The 21487-nt window shown below is 41.3% G+C and overlaps 1 protein-coding gene, 1 long non-coding RNA gene and 1 pseudogene across 2 annotated transcripts in view; all 3 read left to right on the top strand.

Annotated features, from left to right (window-relative positions):
* LOC117477051 (NXPE family member 3-like) overlaps nucleotides 1-4680 on the top strand; it is a 34587-nt gene extending 29907 nt beyond the window's left edge. Inside the window, exons 5-9 of the mRNA XM_034123764.1 lie at nucleotides 193-636; nucleotides 788-1083; nucleotides 3298-3366; nucleotides 3687-3895; nucleotides 3979-4680. Coding sequence (XP_033979655.1) covers nucleotides 193-636; nucleotides 788-1083; nucleotides 3298-3366; nucleotides 3687-3895; nucleotides 3979-4529 — 1569 coding nt within the window. The 3' untranslated portion in view covers nucleotides 4530-4680. The remainder of the gene's footprint in view (nucleotides 1-192; nucleotides 637-787; nucleotides 1084-3297; nucleotides 3367-3686; nucleotides 3896-3978) is intronic.
* A 6083-nt stretch (nucleotides 4681-10763) lies between these two features.
* On the top strand, nucleotides 10764-14507 carry LOC117477053. The gene is made up of 3 exons (XR_004555311.1): nucleotides 10764-10830; nucleotides 12248-12268; nucleotides 14480-14507. It is a non-coding gene; the product is annotated as an uncharacterized LOC117477053 (long non-coding RNA).
* A 44-nt stretch (nucleotides 14508-14551) lies between these two features.
* Nucleotides 14552-19186, top strand: LOC117477010 (annotated as a pseudogene).
* Nucleotides 19187-21487: the final 2301 nt, after the last annotated feature.

Below are 21487 nucleotides of genomic sequence, written 5' to 3'. Positions count from 1 at the left end.
CATGTAATTCTGCAGTTTGCCAAACACAAATCAAGAAAGAGAAACTTTGAAGACAGAAATCAGGAAGCCTGGAATGGAGCAAACATTACACAACAACATCTCTTATCAACCCCCTTAACAAATATTCATAGATTTGCTGCATTTGTTTGACGTATCTACGTAAACTTCTCTCTGTCTCTCAACCCCTTCAAGTTTCAGCCTAAAATGAGCTCCACCATCATCTACCCAAAAGCTCCTACTGAACCTCCCAAAGTCCGCAGCATCTGCAACTTCCCACCATTGTCCCCTAAGGATGCTCTGGAGGAACGCCTGCTACTAGAATCTGTTGCTTGGCCTGAAACTCCTGCATTGCCATCTCCTCTTTCCCTGGAGCTGACCAGTGATCCAGCTCACAGCTCTTTCACCATTCTCCCAGCGAGAGGAGGAGGACAGTGGCACGTAGGGGATCAGCTGGAAGTTAGCATCAGCATCTCTGACTTCAAGGGACAACCCAAGAAGTCTGGGGGGGACTTTTTATTTGCCCGGCTGCACAACCTAACGCTTGGTGCAGGTGTAGCTGGGAAAGTGGTGGACCATCTCAATGGGAGCTACTCTGCTGTCTTTCCTTTACTCTGGGAAGGAGCAGCTCAGGTTGAGGTGATGCTTAAAACTATCTTTTTCTATGTGATTTTGCTGTAGGCGTGTCATTTGTCTTCCAACTGATTACTCACAAAGCCCCACCCCCTTTTAACTAATGTTGATAAGACTTTTTATTTCAGACAAAAACTCTTGTTTTCTATCCAATCAGGTGACGCTAGTTCATCCCAGTGAAGCTATCACAGTGCTGAACAGGTTGACGAGTGAGGAACCTGACAGGGTATTTTTCATAAGCCTCTTTCGCTCAGGCTCACACTCTGAAACCACCATCTGTAACATCTGCCTGCGTCAAACCAAGCAGCCAATCTGCGACTTCACCGACCCTCGAACCGGCGATCCTTGGTTCTGCTACAAGCCAAAGAACATGAGCTGTGATGCAAGGATCGCCCACAGCACTGTAGGATACAAACAAACGCTCAAGGCCAAGGAGGATGAGCTCTTTCAAGGGTAAGGAAGCAAAGAGACTGGTCATTTGTGTGACTTCTTATAAATACATACATCATGTGTTACCTATTTATCTCCTTGCCTTGAAGTTTCAGAAGTTTGTCAGTACAGGCAGTTTAGATTAAAAGTAGGGGTGTAATGGTTCACAAACATTTCGGTTTGGTACGTACCTCGGTTTTTAGGTCACGGTTCGGTACGTTTTCGGTACAGCAGAAAAAAGGATCACAAAACATAAACAATTTTTTGGGGGTTTTTAATTATTATTAAACTGTGAATAATGTATTCACTCAAATAAATACAAAATATAATAAAATAAACATTAAGGTGCAGCATTTCGATGAACTTAAATCATCTGTATTTGAACTTTACTGTACTAGTACTCACAAAACATAAAATATTTGTTTTGGGTTTTTAATTATTATTAACCTCTTCTACACCGCACCCCCGATACCGGGGGGAAAAACGCGTCATCTGCAGGAAACAGCGTCTGAGGGCATCTTAATATTCAATAAACTATGAATGTTTTATATCCATGTAACGGGAAGAAACTCAGCTAACTGACCTTTTTTTTTTTTTTTTTTTTTTAAACCCACAAAGCTAGCGTTGAGCCTATGAATTAGCCACGAGCGAAAAATGCTAACGGAGTGTTGCACAGAAACTCACTCATAACACCCTTATTACTTTTCGTAGCTGCACGTCCAACCCATCGATCTGATCGTGAGATGACACAGAATCGATGGGTATATACATCATCACTCCATGATAAGAACTCGCAAAGCTATTAACAAGAACAGACATCAAAACATGTGGCGCTAGGTAGCTAAAACAGCAAAATGGCTCACCTTGGTCGTTGTCTGGTCAAAACTGGTCTTCAATGGCATTACAACGATAAAAACGCTGCTGAAGTTAATCCTTAGGTTAATCCAATGTGTCTGTGTCCCTTTTAAATGATTTCTGATAATCCATAAGCAATAAACCTGCTTTTCCGTTTCCAGATGTCAGAGCGAGAGATAGGTCCACTCTGATGCAAACCTGCATGCGCAAAGCCCCCACCTTTTTTTCTTTTACCATGTGTGTGTATGGGGAAATTCCCCTTAGATTCTATTGGCTCTAACGGTCAAAAAGAGATGTCAATCACCAAAATCGACTAATGGGTTCCAGAGAAACGGTAAAACCCCCATTTCCACCCAAATCACCTCAGAGGTGGAGTTTTCTTTGCTAAACCTCTCTAAAAAGGTAAAATGTCACTTGTTTTGCATCAATCTTGATACAAAGTACTTATTATATGTTGTACTTTGGATTCCTAAAGCTTTTAGTCTACTAACCCATCATCCAAGGGTAGTTTTCACTATAAGTAAAAATAATTTTTCAAAGTATGCCTCTCGTCCAATGAAACGACTTGGTCGCTCTATGACGCGTTGAACCCAATGTGAGCAAATGACACTGAACGCGGCGACGCAGCACCTGAGATTACTTCCAAAAAGTTGTTCACGTTCTCAATTTTTTACGTTTAACGTTATATTCGTTTGGTACGTGTACCGAACCGAAGGGACCATACCGAATATTTTCGGTACGAATACGTATACCGTTACACCCCTGATTAAAAGATAATATAAATGTAACCACTCAGTCTGAATTATAGTTGACCTTCATGTTTGATAGGATATAAATCTGGATTTTCTGTTTCAATTTGATAATGTTGTTTATCTGTACACATAACATCTACACATGTCTGTACCTCCTCGGAGAAGTAACCTTTCTCTCATTCTCCCCGAGGTTCTTCTATTTGTTTCCTTTAATCCCTCAATTGTGCGTTTTTTGGGGAATTTTTCCTTGTGCGCTGCGAGTGTGTGAGGACAGAGGGCGTTGTGTGCTCCAGAATACACTCTGTAAAGCAAATGAGACAAATGTGTGATATTTTGATTATTTTATCAATTCATAGTATTTATAGACAGCTTTGGTCAAATACAAATTATGCCGTAAGGCTTAGTTCTAAGGTGTGAACCTTCCAAGTTCACACAAGGAAAATGTAGGGTGGCAAAAGCTGCAGCAAAAGACCCCTTATATCAATATAATGAAGATAAGATACAGCATGAAAAGTAGACCTTCTAAACTGTTTACCCCAGGTAAACCTCCATGCCATTCCACAACCATGTAGAAAAGCTGCATTTGGGATATTAATGTTTATTGTAGTATTGTGTGTGTGCTTTTCTTCAGTCGTGTCAACTTGAAAGTCTGCATTCCGGCTTCAGGACCTGCCGGTGTCACTGTTTTACCAAAAAGGAAGGTAAGGAATGCATTTATCACTGAATTCATGATCTAATGTGCTCCATGTACAGATGATGAAAGTGTAGGGGCAGAAAAAAACAACAACTCTGTCTTTTGGGATCATTCTTCTGTTGAGAGATGTATTTAGCAGGCCAATTTGACAGGAGCAAAGGGAGCATGGAGCTCTCAGCTCAAACTTTGTCAACAAGGCACAGCTGTTGCAGTGTCTCTCAGGAGTAAGGCCATAAAATGTTCATACATTCAGTCTATACCTTGATTTGGTTAAGGTCAGTAACAAACGTAAAACAACCCCCCCTATTATCCTTCAACTTTCTCTCAGGTCAACCAGAGGTGGAGAGCAGCATTGTGAACTTTCAAGCCTCTGGCTATTACTACCAGGGTTTATGGCGAGCACTAGATGGCACCAAAGTTCGCCAATTCACCGGCGCATCTGCCATCACTCAGTGTCTAAAAGGCAAAGTGGTCCACCTGTATGGAGACTCTACCATCAGGCAGTGGTTTGAGTTCCTCAACGCAGCACTACCAGGTAACTAATCCACAGGGATTTCCGGCAACAGTTTCATTATGTTCACACTGCATCTTAATCTGTTTCCTCTGTAATACCTTTAGATCTTAAGGAGTTTAACCTGGGCAGCTCGAGGCAAAATGGACCTTTCCTGGCCTTAGACTATGAAAACAAAATCATGGTGACTTTCCGCCTCCATGGTCCTCCTCTCCGTTTTATTGGCTCAAATGAAGAAATTCGTTACATAGCCAATGAACTAGATGACTTAATCGGGGCTCCCAACACTGTTGTCGTTTTTGGCATCTGGGCTCACTTTGGTTCTTTCCCCATCGAGGTGTACATCCGGCGGCTACAAAGGATCCGCAGTGCGGTGGTACGGCTGTTGGACAGGGCTCCAAAAACGGTGATCATCATCAGGACTGCAAACCCCAAAGCTTTGTGGCTGGATGTGGTGATAAACAACAGTGACTGGTTCTCGGTGCAGTGTGATAAGGTGCTAAGAGCCATATTTAAAGGACTGAATGTTCATCTGATTGATGCCTGGGAGATGGTCCTTGCTCACCACCTGCCAAACAGCCTCCACCCACAACCTCCTATTATTAAGAATATGATGGATGTTCTCTTCTCCTACACATGTCCTCAAAAAGGCAGATAGATAATAATAATAATACATTTCATTTATCAAGCAATTCAACAATTACGCCAATTGTAGTGTATATTATATTCTTTGCAAGCTCTTGCCAATCCGCGGGCCTTGAGTTTGACACCCCTGGTCTAAACAATAGATTGATGTTTTCAAATGTTTTTTTAATAAATGAAGCTCAGCGCAAGTTCTTTCAGGAAGGCTGGGTATATATATACATTCACTCATCAGCTCATCACAGCGTTCTCTTTAACCTATTACATTTCACCTCATTCTCCATCAGCCAATCACTGTGCTGCAGCCAAACTTTAAAATAGTTATCCTCTCTCCTGCAGTCAGCTGTGACTTCAGGTTTTCATGCCGCCCGCCTCCTCCACATCCACCTCCTTTCAGAATCAAAATCGGAATACCTTTGTTAGTCCCACAAAGGGGAAATTTGAGTAGTTACAGCAGAAAAAGAGCCAGAGACAGCTTAATGTTACATATGTTACATATTTTACATGCACCTGTTGAGCCCCACGGACCCGCCAAAGGGGCCGAAACCACAACATCTGCAAGCAACAGTGTCTGAGGGCTTCTTAAGATTTAATAAACTATGAATGTTTCATATCCATGTAACGGGAAGAAACTCAGCTAACTGATGATATGAACCATTTTTAGCAAAAAAAACACAAGACTAACGCTGAGCCTCTGAATTAGCCCTGAGCGAAAAAATGCTAACGCTGTTAGCACAGAACTCACGGTATAAAACCCTTATTACTTATCGTAAATGCAAATCCAACCCATCGATTAGCATCGTGAGAAGACACAGAATCGATAGGTATCAGTATCATCACTCCATGATCAAAACTCGCGACATGAGAAACAAAAACAGACATCACAACACGTGGCATTAGGTAGACAACACGGCACATTTCTTACCTTAGCTGTTGTTCTGATCAAAAGTTGTCTTTAATGGCATTAAAACGATAAAAACGCTGCTAAAGGTTAATCCATAGGTTAATCCAATGTGTCTGTGTCACTTTGAAATGATTTCTGATAATCCATCAGCAATAAACCTAGTTTTCAGTTTTCAGATTTCAGAGCGTACGATAGGTTTTGCTTAGCCCCCACTTCTCAATAGTAACGTTGGTGTGTATGTAGACATTCCCCTTCGATTCTATTGGCTCTAACGGTTCAAAAGAGATGTCATTCATCAAAATCGACCAATGGGTTCCAGAGAAACGGCAAATACGCCCAGATCAGCCCAAATGACCCCAGAGGTGGAGTTTTCTTTGCTAAATCTCTCTAAAAAGGTCAAATGTCACTTGTTTGGCATCAATCTTGATACCAGGTACTTATTATATGTTGTACTTTGGATTCCTAAAGCTTTTAGTCTACTAACCCATCATCCAAGGGTCGTTTTCACTATAAGTAAAACATATTTTTTGGACGGACACTATAATTTACATTTTTTTACTATGTTCAATCTGAATTTACTTTAAAATAAAAAACATCTATATTGATTCTGACTTTTCTACATCCAACTCACAGGTTTATCATTGCTTTGAGAAAAAAGATTATTAATTTACCCCTTTTAGAAGGGAAGTTATTGTCATTTTTTGTGGAAATTTCATTTTCGAGACCTGAAAAACAGGCTTGGGGCCTAACAGGTTAAAAAGTTCTAAGTTATGATATAATACAAAATATAATACTTTTTTTTTCAATATCTAGACCAGGGGTGGGGAACCTTTTTCCTCTCAAGGGCCATTTCAATTTTGTCAACATCCTCCGAGGGCCGTACAGATTATTGACCTCTGCTTAAAAAATTAAAACCACAGCCCATTCATTTGGCCTTTCTTTCATGCTCTGCAAAGAAAAAGCAACCTCTTAATCCAGATATCTCACCATGACTCGCGCATGCATTCACGTGCACGGTGTGGCATGACCACCAAAACAGAAAGATATGGACACAAGATGTGTGCAAAATTATTTAGTTTCCTATCCATGTGAACATGATTTAAGTGGGAGGGGGACCCAACCTCCTCTAGGGGGGTCCGGGGGCATGCTCCCCCGGGGAGATATTTTTTTTTTAATGTTGAAGTTAAAAGCATCAATCTGGTGCACTGAGAGCAACATTAGGAGATCTATGGAAACATCTCTCAACATCCATATGAAACAGAACTGTAAGCAGATTTTCTTTATGAATATTTTACAAATCACTGCTCTGTCAAACTGTATTCTTTATTTTACTGTCATATAGTATTTTATACCTGTTTACTTTATTCTCTTATTTTTTGATAACTATAATGATCATATAAAGATGTGCCTTTACCTCACTGGTTGGAGAAAAAGCTTCTTATATTCGTTAGCATAGCTAGCTAACCAGATGCTAATAACAACAAAGTTATTGACTGTATGATCAGTATGACAGATGAGCAGATCTCCACTGGGCTTTCAGCTAAAGACACAGCCACGCAGAAACTGCGGCATGTGTACGGCTCCTTATGGGTACGCCGGAGCCGCATTCTGGTGCTCTCCGTCAGAACTGCACCCCTGTCAGACGAGACATATACCATGTGATGACACGTTAGGCTCGTGTTGTGTTCAAGGACCCTGACCTTGGCCAGGAAAAACAGGCACTCGTTTGTTTGTTTTTTGTGAATGAAAGTAGGCCAAGTTGATAATAAGAGCTCATTGTAGGCTACATTTAAAGTTGAATTTACCTGTGTTTGATTGGTAAGATGGATGAAATTGTATCACCAGTCCATTTGTATGATTACTTTTCCTTTTATTAACATGTTAAAAAAAAATCAATCAATTCAATCGAAATTTATATTAAAAGTATTTGAAAAACTAAACTTGTATTTGGTTTGTTATTTATTGTTTAAAGTTACCTTAAGATTTTTTGTAGGTATGCCCAGGTTTGAACAGGTATGCCCAAGTTTGAACAGTGGATCAATTTACCCCCCTGACCTGGATCAACCTACCCCTAACCCGGGGCAAGTTGAGCCACAAGACTTTTTTTTAGAAGTCATATTTTCACTGCTCTTGATCAAATATTAATTCTTATCATTGCCATTGATAGGAGACATCCTGAATTATAGGTGTGTGCTTTCATTTTTACTATGTGTCATTTCTCCTTGCTTAGAGGACAGCATAACTAAAAAATGGCTCAATTTACCCCACTCTCCCCTACGATAAAACTGATCTGAGACACTGACAGATTAGACCAGGGGTCGGCAACCCCTGGCACGCGTGCCAGCATTGGCACGCGGCACCGTAGCCAGTGGCACACTAGGAATAAGTCGAATAAGTGTGCAAAATATTTAAATTGTATTTTCGGATCCTGAACGAGACCGCCGCCAGAGCGCGTCTCCCCGTTACCTGCAGAAGGAAGCCATGCACGCAACGCAGCCCCGCTCTCTTTAACTCCAGGTGACTTTCTGCCGCTTTCCTCCGTGGTGCAGTGCTGATCGTTTCACCACGGAAGAAAGCACTTCACAAATTGCAGTACCCATAAGGAGCTTTACAAATGTCGCAGTTTTTGCGTGGCTGTGTGTGTCTTTAGTTGAAAGCCCAGTGGCGATCTGCTCATCTCTCATTGAAATAATATGCTACAAAGGGGCGGACTGGCCATCTGTGTGTTGAACTTTCCTGTCGGCTCCCAGACCGTAGTCGAGGAGGGCAGAAGCAACGAGCTTCAGGTTCAATAACCCACTTTAGCTTAAATGACTGGAGAGAGGCGAGCTCTTCTTGGAAGGCCGTTGCATTTATTTAGCTGTTCTTCTGTTTCACAAAATACTTCACAGACCTCTGCTTTTCTGCTGCCTCGTTTCACTTCCAGAAACATACACACACGCACACGCCAAACCCCTCTCTCTCTCTCTTAAAGGGACAGCGATCTCATCTCACTCTGCATGACCCTAATATCATAACATGTGTGTTCTGGAGAATCACAGAACGGACGATCGTCCTCGCCCCCCCCCGCCCTCCTGTTGATAGATCACGAGCGTCAAGCCCCCCAACATCCCCAACACCCCCCCCCCCCCCCCCGTTGATAATTCTCGATCGTTGGCACGCTGATAATTTCTTTTTTTTTAAATGGCACTTCATATCAAAAAGGTTGCCGACCCCTGGATTAGACTATAAAAACCAACCCAGTCTCACGGCATTTCGTGTTATAGTCTCGAAATAAATGTAATCTATTGATTCGTGTTCACCAACACGATTTTCACCTTTTTTTCGTGTCACACAGAACGATTTTAAAAGCAATGTATTTCTATTGGTAGTATGTTTCGTGCCTGCACCACGTCTTTTTATCCAGTCGGGTCTTGGAATACCAGAAGCTGTGGGGTTCATAAAAACATGTTCTTACTCAATATCTTACCCTGAGCCTAACCCTTTTATTTTAAATTGTATAATGTCGGAGTTTTTTTGCCATCCACGAGGAAAATAAATGGCTCAGAGCCTCAGTATACTGACATCTGTATTTTTTGTCATCTTTTTTTCCTTCTAATTTGTTATTATTTGGTGCAGGCACGAAACATACTACCAATAGAAATACAATGCTTCTAAAATCGTTCTGTGTCAGAATACTGAAATCTGTATTTTTTTTAAATCTGTTTTTCCTTCCAATTTGTTATTATTTACATTGCTTTTAAAATCGTTCTGTGTGACACGAAAAAAATTGCGAATCGTGTTGGTGAACACGAATCAATAGATTAATTTCGTGACTATAACACGAAATTCCGTGAGACTATGTTGACTGAGCATGCTTTGCTCATTATAAGGATGTTTGACACCTATAAGGTGGTAGTACTACAAGAAAAGGGTGTCATTCTCCCTTTATTCATAGTTTATTAACTAAATACTGTATAAATAGAGTCCTCTTTCCTCATTTCAGCAAATTACAAGAGAAAGTGGCAAACATGCTTTCAGTAACCAAACAACGTCACGTGTGTGTGTGTGTGTGTGTGTGTTGTGTGTGTGTGTGTGTGTGTGTGTGTGTGTGTGTGTGTGTGGTGTGTGTGTGTGTGTGTGTGTGTGTGTGTGTGTGTGTGTGTGTGTGTGTGTGTGTGATGCAGGGGGGCGGGGCCTGTGTGTTTGTAGAGTAAGAAACAGGAAGTCAACCACACATCATCTACAGCTTCCTCATGATCTGCCACCAAAACCTCGAATCAAACGCAGCCCTGAAGACCTGAGGGGGGGGGGGACCCAGACCTCAGGGGGTCAACACGTGGTCTGAGGACCTGTGAGGGGACGCCTGAAGGTAAGGGCTCATTCAGGCTTTATTTCAGTGTAATCTTGTTAAATATCAGACAGGATGCTGGTTCCTCCGTCACACTCACGACTAAAAGAAGTGTTACTCACTGAATTCATCCTAAACGCCTTCAAACTTTACATTTCAAAATCTGCTTCCTCAACATTGTTATTTTAACTTCAGGTCACTGTGGCACACATAATCATATGTCAAGATGATTGGAGGTTTCTGGCTCAAATGCACTTTGGGAATTACCTTTCCCTTTAAATGTATACATCCTCAAACTGAAACCTGTGATTCTTTTAAAATATTAAAAGCAAACAAATATTTTGTCCCGCAGATTAAACCTGGAGACTTTAATACTGATTGAAGCTGCTTTACATTTTTAAAGGTGACTCTGAAACATCTCCAGGAACTACAAAGTAAAAATAGCTTTACTGCAACTTGTATTAATGTTCAATGTCCTAAAAAGGCTTGATGATACAATGAAGTTGATACACTTATATATACATATACAAATATATATTTCACAGTAAATCTACCGGCCTCTAAGAAAGCAGATGTGACGCTGTTACAACGTTTCCTGATTCACTACTTCCTGTTGCAGTAAAGTGCTCTGTCTGTGCCCTCCCGCCTGCTGTCTGCATGTCAGCTCCCACACGACACAATCTGCCGATATCTGTTTTTCTTATGTCTGTTTGTTTTAATCTGTGTCTATGTTGTTGTCAGTGACGTATTGTCTTATCTTTTTAAATGCCTTTGTGATGTGCTGCAACCCATTTTCCACTCGGGGACAAATAAACGAAACTACTACTACTACAAATCCAACGCGCGTCAGTTCCTGATGTGTTCCATAAAATGACTTTATCTTTTTCTAATTATAATTTATTCTATGATTACATTTTGTATTAACCTGGCATAAATGTTTTATCCTTTAATCCTGTACCAAAGGAAGTGGTCACAGTGTCAGGCTGGAGCTGGACAATATCATGAAGGAATCATCTTTTTAAAGGAAGAACATGTTTCACCATCGTTCTCCTTCTGCTCATGGCTTTCTTAATATTCTTCCAGGTGAGAACTGTTATCTGGGATCACTAATAGGGTTGACTTATTGTGACATGTTTAACATTAGTCCGATTGGTTTAGGAGACAGGCCCTATGCAGGGACACAGACAAACATGAGGGCCTGACCAATTTGCTGCCCTAGGCAAGATTTTAGCTGGCGCCACATACAGAGCGTTGTCCGGGATTTTTTTACCATGATCCCGGACAGAAAGTCAGAAAAGTCATTATGAAATCCTTATTGCAATTTGGCGGACGATACACCGACTGCGCAGAGTATAGGCGAGGCCGGGTTCAGTTCAAAAAGCTGCAACTCAAAGCTAGCATAGCTAGTTACAGGGTGAAGCAATCGGCATTGGAGGCTAGCTCTAAACACTGATGCTATGCCCCGACAATGGCCGGTGGTACGCGGGGAGCAATGTACAGTCAGGAGGAAGAAGTTCAGAGAACGGTGTATACTCGCAGCGTGGACCCAGGTCTCCATCATAAACATAAATCCAGTTCACGAGAGGTGAAGAAGTCGTTTAGCAGGAACGTTTTGTTTTGTTATCGACCTAACATTTAGCAAAGCCATGCAAAGTTTTCGCTCCGGGCTTGCTGAAGGTGTAGTGCGTCTCAGCTGACGAAGATGTTGCGTGTTGAACGCCGCGCGGGCCGGGAGCAGTCAGTCGGGCAGGAGGAGCTGTCAGCGGGCCCAGCAGAGGCCGCAGCTCCGGAAAAAACAGGGGAATCCACCGAACCCTCACATGGCGTGCAGCGTGGAGGGGCCATGACATCCGAGGCGTGGATAAGTCCCAGAAGAAGCCGTCAGGTATGCCTAAGATGGAACCAGTTGCACCACCACGCTTTCCCCGTGCGTCTAAAGCGCTTTCGGCGAGGCAGGATGCAGGGCAACCGGCGCAGGTAGGCGGGAATCTCCGCGACAGTAGTAGGGGTGGGGGGGCCTACCGATTTATGATTGCCAGATGTAGATTGGGCAGCAATATAAACTCCAGTGAGGGTCTGATGGTGGAGGAGAGCTTTGGCGATCGTAGGACGAGCAGAGCAGAGACATTCTGACAAACATAAACAAAACAGGATAGCCTAAAGGCAGAGAGCTGAGGGAGCGGCGAGCCGACACAGGCGCCATCTTCCCCACCACTGGTCCAGCTGTACGGTCTCTCAAGGGCAACTCAAAGTGCGTCACCAAGCATGTCGTTGTGTCCCTGAGACACTTCACCCCAAATTGCTCCTGTGGGGATTGTCCACAGTATTCAGTATGTTAGTCGCTTTGGATAAAGCGTCTAACAAGTGACATGTAATAATAATAATATTGTTTAATGTATAGATAATATAAAATCCATAAAATTCCAATTTCTGAACTGCAGGAATGAATTGAATTCCAGAAATGTTTTATATTGGCTAAAACTAATGTTTCCTTTTTCAGCTTAACATATGGGACACATTGGTGAGTTATTTTTGGATGTGTATTGTGCATGAGCCATCCACAGTGTATGTTATATGTTTGAGGTGTAATGTGTTGCTGATTAAAAAAAGCATCAGATTTTCTGCTCAAACCAACATTAAAGTGCAGACACACGGAGAACATCAGATCATTTATCTACAATCACAGTCGAGTTGATGGCAATTGCACGAGGCATTACAGGGGTAGAAGAGATGCAAATCCAAAGGATTATTCTTTGTTCAGATTTAAGTTCAGCAATAATGCCACTTCATTACATCTCATCGTAGGCAGGATATTGTGAATGACATTTATGAAACACCATAAAGATGAAGAAATAGAAATATCGAGATAACATTTATGTGGATAACATCATACAGAGGAATGAAGGGAAATGAAAATGTGACACATTAGCCAAGCAGTCTCTTAAACACGAGTAAATAATCAACATTGCACTCAGTAAATCTAAGGCAAATACAGAGTGACAAATAGAACATCATTAACCTCTTAAGCACGGCGGTCCCCCCATTGGACCCCTCCCACCGTTTTGTTTTCGAGGATAATGTCTCAGGGCTTCTTAACATTTATGAAACTATTAATGTGTAGCACCAGATTAACGGGAAGAATCTCAGCTAACTGAAGATATGAACCATTTTTACCAAAACAAAACACAAGTCTCATAAGAAGCGTCTAAATGACCCCTGAGTGAAAAAATTCTAACGCCTGCGCACACAATTCAAGATAAAGATACCCTTATTACTTATCGTAGCTGCACATACAATATAGCTGATTAAAGCTGAGACTCAACTGATTATTTAGGTATAGTATCATCACTGAGCGATCCGAACTTGCGACAGGGGAAGCAAACACAGACATCACAACACGTACCTTTACGGAGCTTTTACGGCAGATCGTCTCACCGTAGCTGTCAATTAGGTCAAAAGACGTGTTCAATGGCATTAAAACGAAAAAAAAAAAAATGCTACCAACTGTTGATCCATAGGTTGATAATGTACCTGTGCCTTTTAAAAAATGATTTATAATCCATAATTCCATTTTTTTATGTAAAAATCGGAGCGGGAAAAGTTAGCTGCTAATGGTAGCCACCAGAGTGTATGCAGCTTCCGGTTTTGGTAACGCGTCACTCTCACTCCTAGTTGTTAAACGTGTTGGTGTGTATATACTTTCCCTCGATTCCCTTGGCTCTAGCGGTTTATAAGAGATTTCATTCATCAAAATCGAGCAAGGGGGGCCAGAGATAGGTCAAATCCACCCAAATGACCCAGAAGTGGGGTTTTTTGGCTAAAATCTCTCTAAAAAGGTCACATTTCACTTGTTTTGCATTCATCTTGATACAGGGTACATATTATATGTTTGTACTTTGGATTCCTAAAGCTTTTAGTCTACTAACCCATCATCCAGGGTAGTTTTCACTATCAGTAAAAAATAATTTTTGGACGGGACACTATAATTTACGTTTTTTACTATGTAAATCTGAATTTTCTTTAAAATAAAAAACATCTATATTGATTCTGGACTTTCTACATCCAACTCACAGGTTTATCATTACTTTGAGAACAAAGATTATTAATTTAACCCTTTTAGAAGGGAAGATATGGTCATTTGTTCTGGAATGTCATTTTGCGAGCCTGAGACCTGAAAAAACAGGCTCAGGGCTTAACAGGTTAAGGAGTCACCATTGACACATTAGCCAGCAGTCTCTTAACACGAGTAAATAATCAACATTGCACTCAGTAAATCTAAGGCAAAATAACAAATATGAAAAATAGAACATCATTAAGGAGTGGCAACACAATTGGGACAAAAGAAACACAAGAAGACACCTATATGCACTGCAGCCAAAAATCAGTCAGGACACTTAAAAGAACCATCAATTTGGATAATGTGTTATCAAGGCTTATATTAGGACATACTAGAGTGAACAAAACATGACATTATTCATAAGAAAAACATCTTTCTGGATGATATGAACACTGCCAGGTTGAGGAATCCGTAGATAGAACATGTAATTCCTGCAGTTTGCCAAACACAATCAAGAAAGAGAAACTTTGAAGACAGAAATCAGGAAGCCTGGAATGGAGCAAACATTACACAACAACATCTCTTATCAACCCCCCCTTAACAAATATTCATAGATTTGCTGCATTTTGTTTGACGTATCTACGTAAACTTCTCTCTGTCTCCAACCCCTTCAAGTTTCAGCCTAAAATGAGCTCCACCATCTCTACCCAAAGCTCCTACTGAACCTCCCACAAGTCCGCAGGCAATATGCAATTTCCACCATTGTCCCCTAAGGATGCCTCTGAGGAACGCCATGCTACTAGAATCTGTTGCTTGGCCTGAAACTCCTGCATTGCCATCTCCTCTTTCCCTGGAGCTGACCAGTGATCCAGCTCACAGCTCTTTCACCATTCTCCCAGCGGAGAGGAGGAGGACAGTGGCACGTAGGGGATCAGCTGGAAGTTAGCATCAGCTCTCTGACTTCAAGGGACAACCCAAGAAGTCTGGGGGGACTTTTATTTGCCACGGCTGCACAACCTAAGGCTTGGTGCAGGTGTTAGCTGGGAAAGTGGTGGACCATCTCAATGGGAGCTACTCTGCTGTCTTTCCTTTACTCTGGGAAGGAGCAAGCTCAGGTTGAGGTGATGCTTAAAACTATATTTTTCTATGTGATTTTGCTGTAGGCGTGTCATTTGTCTTCCAACTGATTACTCACAAAGCCCCCACCCCCTTTTAACTAATGTTGATAAGACTTTTTATTTCAGACAAAAACTCTTGTTTTTCTATCCAATCAGGTGACGCTAGTTTCATCCCAGTGAAGCTATCACAGTGCTGAACAGGTTGACGAGTGAGGCAACCTGACAGGGTATTTTTCAATAAGCCTCTTTCGCTCAGGCTCACACTCTGAAACCACCATCTGTACATCTGCCTGCGTCAAACCAAGGCAGCCAATCTGCGACTTCACCGACCCTCGAACCGGCGATTCCTTGGTTCTGCTACAAGCCAAAGAACATGAGCTGTGATGCAAGGATCGCCCACAGCACTGTAGGATACAAACAAACGCTCAAGGCCAAGGAGGATGAGCTCTTTCAAGGGTAAGGAAGCAAAGAGACTGGTCATTGTGTGACTTCTTATAAATACATACCATCATGTGTTACCTATTTATCTCCTTGCCTTGAAGTTTCAGAAGTTGTCAGTACAGGCAGTTTAGATTAAAAGTAGGGGTGTAATGGTTCACAAACATTGCGGTTGGTACGTACCTCGGTTTTTAGGTCACGGTTCGGTACAGCAGAAAAAAGGATCACAAAACATAAACAATTTTTTGGGGGGTTTTTAATTATTATTAAACTGTGAATAATGTATTCACTCAAATAAATACAAAATATAATAAAATAAACATTAAGGTGCAGCATTTCGATGAACTTAAATCATCTGTATTTGAACTTTACTGTACTAGTACTCACAAAACATAAAATATTGTTTTGGGTTTTTAATTATTATTAACCTCTTCTACACCGCACCCCCGATACCGGGGGGAAAAACGCGTCATCTGCAGGAAACAGCGTCTGAGGGCATCTTAATATTCAATAAACTATGAATGTTTTATATCCATGTAACGGAAGAAACTCAGCTAACTGACCTTTTTTTTTTTTTTTGTTTTTTTTAAAACCCCACAAAGCTAGCGTTGAGCCTATGAATTAGCCACGAGCGAAAAATGCTAACGGAGTGTTGCACAGAAACTCAACTCATAAACACCCTTATTTACTTTTCGTAGCTGCACGTCCAACCCATCGATCTGATCGTGAGATGACACAGAATCGATGGGTATATACATCATCACTCCATGATAAGAACTCGCAAAGCTATTAACAAGAACAGACATCAAAACATGTGGCGCTAGGTAGCCTAAAACAGCAAAATGGCTCACCTTGGTCGTTGTCTGGTCAAAACTGGTCTTCAATGGCATTACAACGATAAAAACGCTGCTGAAAGTTAATCCTTAGGTTAATCCAATGTGTCTGTGTCCCTTTTAAATGATTTCTGATAATCCATTAAGCAATAAACCTGCTTTTCCGTTTCCAGATGTCAAGAGCGAGAGATAGGTCCACTCTGATGCAAACCTGCATGCGCAAAGCCCCCACCTTTTTTTCTTTTAACCATGTGTGTGTATGGGGAAATTCCCCTTAGAATTCTATTGGCTCTAACGGTCAAAAAGAGATGTCAATCACCAAAATCGACTAATGGGTTCCAGAGAAACGGTAATAACCCCCATTTCCATCCCAAATCACCTCAGAGGTGGAGTTTTCTTTGCTAAACCTCCTCTAAAAAGGTTAAAATGTCACTTGTTTTGCATCAATCTTGATACAAAGTAACTTATTATATGTTGTACTGTGGATTCCTAAAGCTTTTAGTCTACTAACCCATCATCCAAGGGTAGTTTTCACTATAAGTAAAAATAATTTTTCAAAGTATGCCTCTCGTCCAATGAAACGACTTGGTCGCTCTATGACGCGTTGAACCCAATGTGAGCAAATGACACTGAACGCGGCGACGCAGCACCTGAGATTACTTCCAAAAAGTTGTTCACGTTCTCAATTTTTTACGTTTAACGTTATATTCGTTTGGTACGTGTACCGAACCGAAGGGACCATACCGAATATTTTCGGTACGAATACGTATACCGTTACACCCCCTGATAAAAGATAAGATAAATGTAACCACTCAGTCTGAATTATAGTTGACCTTCATGTTTGATAGGATATAAATCTGGATTTCTTGTTTCAATTTGATAATGTGTTTATCTGTACACATAACATCTACACATGTCTGTACCTCCTCGGAGAAGTAACCTTTCTCTCATTCTCCCCTAGGTTCTTCTATTTGTTTCCTTTAATCCTCAATTGGTGCCGTTTTTGGGGGAATTTTTCCTTGTAGCGCTGCGAGTGTGTTGGGTGACGACATAGGGCGTTGTGTGCTCCGAATACACTCTGTAAGCAAATGAGACAAATGTGTGATATTTTGATTATTTTATCAATTCATAGTATTTATAGACAGCTTTGGTCAAATACCCAAATTATGCGTAAGGCTTAGTTCTAAGGTGTGAACCTTCCAAGTTCACACAAGGAAAATGTATGGTGGCAAAAGCTGCAGCAAAAGACCCCTTATATCACTATAATGAAGATAAGATACAGCATGAAAAGTAGACCTTCTAAACTGTTTACCCCAGGTAACCTCCATGCCATTCCACAACCATGTAGAAAAGCTGCATTTGGGATATTAATGTTTATTGTAGTATTGTGTGTGTGCTTTTCTTCAGTCGTGTCAACTTGAAAGTCATGCATTCCGGCTTCAGGACCTGCCGGTGTCACTGTTTTAAAACAAACCAAAAAAGGAAGGTAAGGAATGCATTTATCACTGAATTCACTGAATCTAATGGGCTCCATGTACAGATGATGAAAGTGTAGGGGCAGAAAAAAACAACACTCTTTCTTTTGGGTATCATTCTTCTGTTGAGAGATGTATTTAGCAGGCCAATTTGACAGGAGCAAAGGGAGCATGGAGCTCTCAGCTCAACTTTGTCAACCACGGCACAGCTGTTGGCAGTGTCTCTCAGGAAGTAAGGCCATAAAATGTTCATACATTCAGTCTATACCTTGATTTGGTTAAGGTCAGTAAACAAACGTAAAACAAGCCCCCTTATTATCCTTCAACTTTCTCTCAGGTCAACCAGAGGTGGAGAGCAGCATTGTGAACTTTCAAGCCTCTGGCTATTACTACCAGGGTTTATGGCGAGCACTAGATGGCACTCAAAGTTTCGCCAATTCACCGGCGCATCGCCATCACTCAGTGTCTAAAAAGGCAAAGTGGTCCACCCTGTTGGAGACTCTACCATCAGGACAGTGGTTATTGAGTTCCTCAACGCAGCACTCTACCAGGTAACTAATCCACAGGGATTTCGGCAACAGTTTCATTATTTTCACACTGCATCTAATTCTGTTTCCTCTGTAATACCTTTAGATCTTAAGGAGTTTAACCTGGGCAGCTCGAGGCAAAATGGACCTTTCCTGGCCTTAGACTATGAAAACAAATCATGGTGACTTTCCGCCTCCATGGTCCTCCTCTCCGTTTTATTGGCTCAAATGAAGAAATTCGTTACATAGCCAATGAACTAGATGACTTAATCGGGGCCTCCCAACACTGTTGTCGTTTTTGGCATCTGGGCTCACTTTGGTTCTTTCCCCATCGAGGTGTACATCCGGCGGGCTACAAAGGATCCGCAGTGCGGTGGTACGGCTGTTGGACAGGGCTCCAAAAACGGTGATCATCATCAGGACTGCAAACCCCAAAGCTTTGTGGCTGGATGTGGTGATAAACAACAGTGACTGGTTCTCGGTTGCAGTGTGATAAGGTGCTAAGAGCCATATTTAAAGGACTGAATGTTCATCTGATTGATGCCTGGGAGATGGTCCTTGCTCACCACCTGCCAAACAGCCTCCACCCACAACCTCCTATTATTAAGAATATGATGGATGTTCTCTTCTCCTACACATGTCCTCAAAGGCAGATAGATAATAATAATAATACATTTCATTTATCAAGCAATTCAACAATTACGCCAATTGTAGTGTATATTATATTCTTTGCAAGCTCTTGCCAATCCGCGGGCCTTGAGTTGACACCCCTGGTCTAAACAATAGATTGATGTTTTCAAATGTTTTTTTAATAAATGAAGCTCAGCGCAAGTTCTTTCAGGAAGGCTGGGTTATATATATACATTCACTCATCAGCTCATCAACAGCGTTCTCTTTAACCTATTACATTTCACCTCATTCTCCATCAGCAATCACTGTGCTGCAGCCAAACTTTTAAAATAGTTATCCTCTCTCCTGCAGTCAGCTGTGACTTCAGGTTTTCATGCCGCCCCGCCTCCTCCACACTCCACCTCCTTTCAGAATCAAAATCGGAATACCTTTGTTAGTCCCACAAAGGGGAATTTGAGTAGTTACAGCAGAAAAAGAGCCAGAGACAGCCTTAATGTTACATATGTTACATATTTTACATGCACCTGTTGAGCCCCACGGACCCGCCAAAGGGGCCGAAACCCACAAACATCTGCAAGCAAACAGTGTCTGAGGGCTTCTTAAGATTTAATAAACTATGAATGTTTCATATCCATGTCACGGAAGAAACTCAGCTAACTGATGATATGAACCATTTTTAGCAAAAAAAACACAAGACTAACGCTGAGCCTCTGAATTAGCCCTGAGCGAAAAAATGCTAACGCTGTTAGCACAGAACTCACGGTATAAAACCCTTATTACTTATCGTAAATGCAAATCCAACCCATCGATTAGCATCGTGAGAAGACACAGAATCGATAGGTATCAGTATCATCACTCCATGATCAAAACTCGCGACATGAGAAACAAAACAGACATCACAACACGTTGCATTAGGTAGGACAACACGGCACATTTCTTACCTTAGCTGTTGTTCTGATCAAAGTTGTCTTAATGGCATTAAAACGATAAAAACGCTGCTAAAGGTTAATCCTAGGTTAATCCAAGTGGTCTGTGTCACTTTGAAATGATTTCTGATAATCCATCAGCAATAAACCTAGTTTTCAGTTTTCAGATTTCAGAGCGTACGATAGGTTTTGCTTAGCCCCCACTTCTCAATAGTAACGTTGGTGTGTATGTAGACATTCCCCTTCGATTCTATTGGCTCTAACGGTTCAAAAGAGATGTCATTCATCAAAATCGACCAATGGGTTCCAGAAGAAACGGCAAATTACGCCCCAGATCAGCCCAAATGACCCCAGAGGTGGAGTTTTTCTTTGCTAAATCTCTCTAAAAAGGTCAAATGTCACTTGTTTGGCATCAATCTTGATACCAGGTACTTATTATATGTTGTACTTTGGATTCCTAAAGCTTTTAGTCTACTAACCCATCATCCAAGGGTCGTTTTCACTATAAGTAAAACATATTTTTTGGACGGACACTATAATTTACATTTTTTTACTATGTTCAATCTGAATTTACTTTAAAATAAAAAACATCTATATTGATTCTGACTTTTCTACATCCAACTCACAGGTTTATCATTGCTTTGAGAAAAAGATTATTAATTTACCCCTTTTAGAAGGGAAGTTATTGTCATTTTTTGTGGAAATTTCATTTTCGAGACCTGAAAAACAGGCTTGGGGCCTAACAGGTTAAAAAAGTTCTAAGTTATGATATAATACAAAATATAATACTTTTTTTTCAATATCTAGACCAGGGGTGGGGAACCTTTTTCCTCTCAAGGGCCATTTCAATTTTGTCAACATCCTCCGAGGGCCGTACAGATTATTGACCTCTGCTTAAAAAATTAAAACCACAGCCCATTCATTTGGCCTTTCTTTCATGCTCTGCAAAGAAAAAGCAACCTCTTAATCCAGATATCTCACCATGACTCGCGCATGCATTCACGTGCACGGTGTGGCATGACCACCAAAACAGAAAGATATGGACACAAGATGTGTGCAAAATTATTTAGTTTCCTATCCATGTGAACATGATTTAAGTGGGAGGGGGACCCAACCTCCTCTAGGGGGTCCGGGGGCATGCTCCCCCGGGGAGATATTTTTTTTTAATGTTGAAGTTTAAAAGCATCAATCTGGTGCACTGAGAGCAACATTAGGAGATCTATGGAAACATCTCTCAACATCCATATGAAACAGAACTGTAAGCAGATTTTCTTTATGAATATTTTACAAATCACTGCTCTGTCAAACTGTATTCTTTATTTTACTGTCATATAGTATTTTATACCTGTTTACTTTATTCTCTTATTTTTTGATAACTATAATGATCATATAAAGATGTGCCTTTACCTCACTGGTTGGAGAAAAAGCTTCTTATATTCGTTAGCATAGCTAGCTAACCAGATGCTAATAACAACAAAGTTATTGACTGTATGATCAGTATGACAGATGAGCAGATCTCCACTGGGCTTTCAGCTAAGACACAGCCACGCAGAAACTGCGGCATGTGTACGGCTCCTTATGGGTACGCCGGAGCCGCATTCTGGTGCTCTCCGTCAGAACTGCACCCCTGTCAGACGAGACATATACCATGTGATGACACGTTAGGCTCGTGTTGTGTTCAAGGACCCTGACCTTGGCCAGGAAAAACAGGCACTCGTTTGTTTGTTTTTTGTGAA

Source organism: Trematomus bernacchii, unplaced genomic scaffold (genome assembly GCF_902827165.1).
Source record: "Trematomus bernacchii unplaced genomic scaffold, fTreBer1.1, whole genome shotgun sequence".
Lineage (NCBI taxonomy): Eukaryota > Metazoa > Chordata > Actinopteri > Perciformes > Nototheniidae > Trematomus > Trematomus bernacchii.
The sequence above is the reverse complement of the archived record's forward strand: the minus strand, read 5'-3'. Positions and strand labels throughout refer to the sequence as shown.